This window comes from Leopardus geoffroyi, chromosome D2 (genome assembly GCF_018350155.1).
Source record: "Leopardus geoffroyi isolate Oge1 chromosome D2, O.geoffroyi_Oge1_pat1.0, whole genome shotgun sequence".
NCBI classification, from domain to species: Eukaryota; Metazoa; Chordata; class Mammalia; order Carnivora; family Felidae; genus Leopardus; species Leopardus geoffroyi.
The window spans coordinates 15,814,715-15,820,209 of NC_059334.1; the positions used below are offsets into that span (position 1 = coordinate 15,814,715).

Sequence of the window (5,495 nt, forward strand, 5' to 3'; positions counted from 1 at the left end):
ATTCTGTGTCTCCTTCTCTCTCTGCCCCTCCCCTACTTGTGCTCTGTCTCTCTCTATCAAAAATAAATAAATGTGTAAATAAATAAATAAATAAATAAGCGAGCACTATGACAGTATATAAAAAGGACTTCACCTACTGGGGATAGAGGATGTGTATGTATCCAAGATCTCCCTAAAGAATTCATATCTACATAAAACAGTACACTCTACCTGCAGGGGTATATCTTAAATATTTTTGTACTTTTCTTCATCTCACACAGTAAGTTCTTCTATATTTGTTACATGACTTATTCTCATTAAAACTTATTCCTATTAAAATTATATCCTTTTTAACTAGTCTTTTTTTTAATGGTGTACCTGAAGTTGGCTTTAGGATGACTGATACCTTCAGATGAATACTTTGAGAGATAGTTTAGAAAGATACTTTTATTCTTACAAGATTAAACAACTTAAATCTTACCTAGATTGTAAGGTGATTTCATGATTAATATGGTTAAATAGAAACCATCTAGACATCAAAATAACATTTGTCATTCTTAAAAAGAATTATTCACATAAATTATGTACTAAAATAATGCACAGAATTATTAAAAATTGTTTCACTAACAGTACACATAGGTTCTAAAAAATGAAATGTTTTTTAAAAGCACATATTTTCACATTGTATATCCTGGAAGTTTATTTATCACTAATTCGCAAATATCTTTGCATTGCTTGGAAATATTTAGTGAACCAACGTCATCATCTTCTTCAAAGTGATCTGGTGTGCTGCTATCCAGGACATTAAGTTCTAGTTCTGATAAATTAGATGGCAGATAAGAACTCACTTGAGATGTCCGAGGTGACTGGCTTTTTTCTGAAGACTTGCAACCGATTTTTGTTTTAAGTTTAGTAACTTTAGAATTATGCACACTGTTTCGATCTACCTGGTTTCCTTTTTCCTCAGTCCAATGTGATACAGACAAATCACTGGTAGAGATACTAGAATCTTCCTCCAAACTTTTATCTGGAATCCTTGAAATATGAGATCCTTTATGTGAGCGTACTGGTGAGCCAGCTGAAAAAGGTGGGCTAAGAAGAGAACTCTTTTCGCTGCTGTTTTTTCTTATGGACAGTCTTGTTTCACTAGACTTACCTGTGTATTGATTATGTTTTGGATTTTCTGCTGCTAAATGGCTATCACAAGCTTGTAAAATTCTGCTAGTATCCTCGGTGGTATAGAAATCTTCGGAAAAGCAAGGACTGGTGAAGTCATCTGAATACTTTAGTTCTGAGATGCTTTCAGAGCAACTACTCCCACTTGGTTTTTCACTCATATCATCAGTAAGAATGTCATCATCGCTGACTTTGACATGCTTATCCTCTATTTCTTTATCTACTACAATTCTGTCAGCAACTGCAACCTGTTGGAAAAGACACGGACTTTGGATTTTCCTTTCCATTTCTCCTTCCAAAATACTTGCATGAGTAAACCTTTCTGGGACAATGGAATCTGAAGGACGTATAATTTCTTCCAATAAACCATTATTTGTTCTATGTTCACCACACTCTGTTTTTTCAGTTGCACATTTCAGCTTAGTTTCTTTACCTGTGCTAGGATCATCAAAACCACCACTGATTTGCTTTGAGGTATCACTGTTCTCAGCAAAAGATGCATCTGATTTCGAACACCTATCTTTAGGCAGTTGATGTGGCTTCTGAGGTTGTTCTGCAAAGCTGAATACTTTAACTTTGGATGATGGAAATCTGAGTTTTGCACCCAACATCTGTGCTTGCATTTTTCTATACTGTTCTCTTTTTTCATGCACTAACAACATATCAGGGTTTGTTTGCTTTAAACGTAGTTTAAGTGTATTTGTTAAACCATAAAGCAGCCTCCCCCTTGGAACTCTTTTGGGGGGGTTTCCACTGTTCTTTTCAAAATATTTCTCTTTTTTGAGATTTTCACCTTGGTTCTTTTTATACTGAAGATTCACTGACTTGTCATTTTCCCCCACAGAAAGCTTACCCTTCTTAGATTCAGATTTACATGTGCATTTGTCAGAAGACTCTGGTGACTTCTTATCCTCAGTTCTATATAACCAGGCTAAGTGAGGATGTATTTGAGGGGGGCTTGCCACAGGTTGGTTATATAACAAAGACAACTCAACCAACAAAGCATTTAACAAAGGCAGCTGCCTTATTGTGTTAATTCTACTTTGTTCAGTTTGCCCGTGATATGCAGTTTGATCACTTGCTCCTTTATCCTGAACATGCAGAGGATTTATGAGCTTTGGAGGACTCTCATGTGTCCCAGAATCAGCATGTTTCAGAGAATCAGCATGTGCTGGGACAGTTACGTGATTTCCCCCCAGAGAAATACCATCCAATTCCTCAGGGGCATTTATTTGAGGTTTAATGGTGATTGTACCCTGTACAGGAGGCATCTTTTCTTGGGTCAAATGAGTGTAATACAGAGGAGGAGGGCAAAATATGTTGGCTTCAATGTCCAACTCTGTGACTCCCTGATATGGGGGGCTAACGCTTCTCATCCCACTAGAATTTGAACAAACAGAGCTGGTTTTGCCATGCTCCGTAGAAACCGTGTTACTACAGTTGGTCTTACTATGGAAAGCTATTTCCTTCAAATCCTTCCGTGCCTTTGGGATTTTTAAACTCACGAGGGACTTATCAGCATCTCTTGGTCTTGGCTCTGAGTCTGGCTGCTGTGTTTCCTGTGGGGTCTGGGAACTGACCTCTACACGCTCCACCCCACCTCCTGCGGTAGCGACTGGCCGGTCAAGATGGCCCAACAAGCTGCTTCCCAAATCAGTGAAGCGGTAGCCCAGGGCAATGTCCCCAATCCGCTCCCCGACTTGGTTATGCAGAGGGAAACTTCCTCGATGACTCTGGGAGCAGCCGGAGGCAGCCTGTCCCAGGACCTTGTGGGCGGCGGCGGCCAGCGAGATGCTACAGGCACCCAGGAGTCGCGGGGCAGGAGTCGGGCGCCCAGGGGGCAGCTGCAGCAGCAAGGTGTAAAGCGGTGTCCGAAGGAGCAGGCGGTGCAGGGTAGCGGGCTGCAGGCGGAAGAGACAGGACTTGCCGCGACCAAAGCTGACCAGGCCAGGCCGGGGTTCCGGGGCTGGGGCGCCGGGGCCGTCAGGAGGGTAAACCAGCAGGGTGGGGAAGTCCAGCAGGCGGAAGGCCACTGCGGGGCACAGGTCGCGCGACGGCGGTGGTGGCGACGCCTCCTCCTCCTCCTCCTCGTCCTCCTCTTGCTCCTCCTCCACCTCGACCACGGGCCGCGGCGGCGGCGGCAGCAGCCCGGCTTCAAGACGCACCCAATCTACGAGCAGCTCCAGCGAGAAAAGCCGCTCGGACGAGGGGACCGCCATTGCTGTTGCCCCTGGAGACGCTGAGTCTTGGTTCTCGCGAGAGACCGGGAGACCACAGCGCCTGTCTCTGCTCTCTCGCGAGACTTAAGGGGGCGCCCCGGCTGGCCTAAGGCTACAGCTGCTGTGGGAATTTTCGCCGCTCAATGTATTTACCTTTCCAGGCTTGTGTTTACACAATTGTTTATAATCCCGAGGCATGATCACATGATGGCAAAAAAAACAAAAAAAAAAAAAAACAAAAAAAAAAAACACAGCAAAACACCAGACTTATTTTTTGTTGTTGTTTTGCTCACGTTTTTATCCATGCAGATCTCATGCAATTTTGAAGCGGGGTGAAGTGTATATGAGGAAAATTGAAAGTAAATCAGGACTCCCTTTCCAGACCCCAGGGCTAATGAAAGCCAGTTTACTTTCCAAGGTAGGCCTTCTCTGGCTGCTGATCCACCCCAAAGATGGTGACACTGCTCTGAAGCGGCCTGGGAGCCTCTGTTTGGGTGAATTATGGTAGCACTGAAACACAAAGGGGCTGTGATCACATTTCCATTTGAGCAATCACCATGTGTGAAATTGATGTTAATGATTCCATTTAAAAACAAATACACACACACACACACACACACACACACACACAAACACACACACACACACAGTTGGGGGAAGGGGAAAGATCTTATCACTGTCCCAGGCTTTCAAGGAGACGTACTTCTAACCTCAGTAAATTAGCCAGCCAGATTGGAACCAAGGCTGATAACACGGGGAGCCTTGAATGACAGGGTAAGGAATTTGAACTGTAGTCTGCACAAGTTGTTTTGAACGAATAAGTGTGATCATAGCAGTGTTTAGAAATATAGCAATACAAATACAAAGGATGGATTCTACTAATAAATTGAATTCACAGCAGTCTATTGGGCGGCTTTCTCACTGGTTCAGATGAGGGAGAATGATGGCCTGAAATTGGTCAGGGTCAGTTTAGAGGAGAAAGAGGTGACAGATGAGTCATTTGTGATAGCAGAATTTGGTGACTAAGGGAGAGAAGTTACGGGAGAATTTTTTTTTTTTTTTTTTTGCTACTGAAGGAGAAAAAAATGAGGCATAGATTTGATATATATATACATATATGTATATTTAATGTTTATTTATTTTTGAGAGAGAGCGAGAGAGAGGGTGCGCACAAGCAGGGGAGGGGGATGGAGGATCCAAAGCGAAGCTGGGCTCTGCGCTGACAGCAGAGAGCCCGACCCAGGTTCGAACTCATGAACCACAGGAGATCACGACCTGAGCTGAAGTCGGACGCTCCGACTGAGCCACCCAGGCGCCCTGAATTGATATATATATTTTTAAAAGTTACTTTGGGTTTGGAGGATTGTAGAGTTTGCGGTTCCTGCCAGACATCATGTTTAATTTTAGACAGCTTTATAATTTATAGTTACATTACATCAAAGCTCAGAAGAACATTGTGAAGCTCAAGGCAAATTCAGAATTGGAAGGACTTGATGCTTTAGTGGGAAGACTGAGGAAGGCTCCATTGCAGTATATAAGTAGAACACACTACTCTTGGCCTTGAGAATCTTACTATCTACTTACAGAGGAAACATTTATCCAGCGACATGCTTAATGGATGGGTGACACGGAGCCATAAAAAGCAACATATTCACAAGTGGAAAGCAAGGAGGTATTGAGTCCGTATGTGCATCCTGCAACAAGTCTTCTAGATTCGGTTAATAGTGTGGCATATCAGCACTTGCATATCTCCTGCATACAGACAGGGAAACCAATGTCCTTCTTCTATAAGGATGTCGCTTCAATAATATGTGAAGTTTCTACAGGGAGAATATGTTCTTTGCCCAGATACCTTACATTATTGGTATTGCAATACATGAATAATTTTATAATTGTAAATAGGGGTAAACTTAACAAGTGAAACTTCTGGTATGGAAATTAAAAAGCTTCCGCATTCATAGACCATTCATGGAGAAATAGCACGGTGGAATGGCCGAGAGCCCGGATTCTGTAGGCAAACAACCTGCCTCAAATCCTGGCTCTGCGGCCATATATTAGCTTCTCAACAATTTATCATCTTCCTCACCCAAAAAATCAGGTAGTTATAGTATCTACCTTAGA

At 42.8% G+C, this 5,495-nt stretch overlaps 1 protein-coding gene across 1 annotated transcript; it reads right to left on the reverse strand.

Moving 5' to 3' along the window:
- Positions 1–408: 408 nt before the first annotated feature.
- MAP10 (microtubule associated protein 10) lies at positions 409–3,414 on the reverse strand. The gene has a single exon (XM_045437349.1). The coding sequence runs from the start codon at positions 3,372–3,374 to the stop codon at positions 657–659; it is 2,718 nt and encodes a 905-aa protein (XP_045293305.1). The 5' UTR covers positions 3,375–3,414; the 3' UTR covers positions 409–656.
- Positions 3,415–5,495: the final 2,081 nt, after the last annotated feature.

Coding starts and splice junctions, on each gene's coding strand:
- MAP10 (XM_045437349.1), bottom strand. CDS start 3,374: ATGGCGGTCCCCTCGTCCGAGCGGCTTTTCTCGCTGGAGCTGCTCGTA.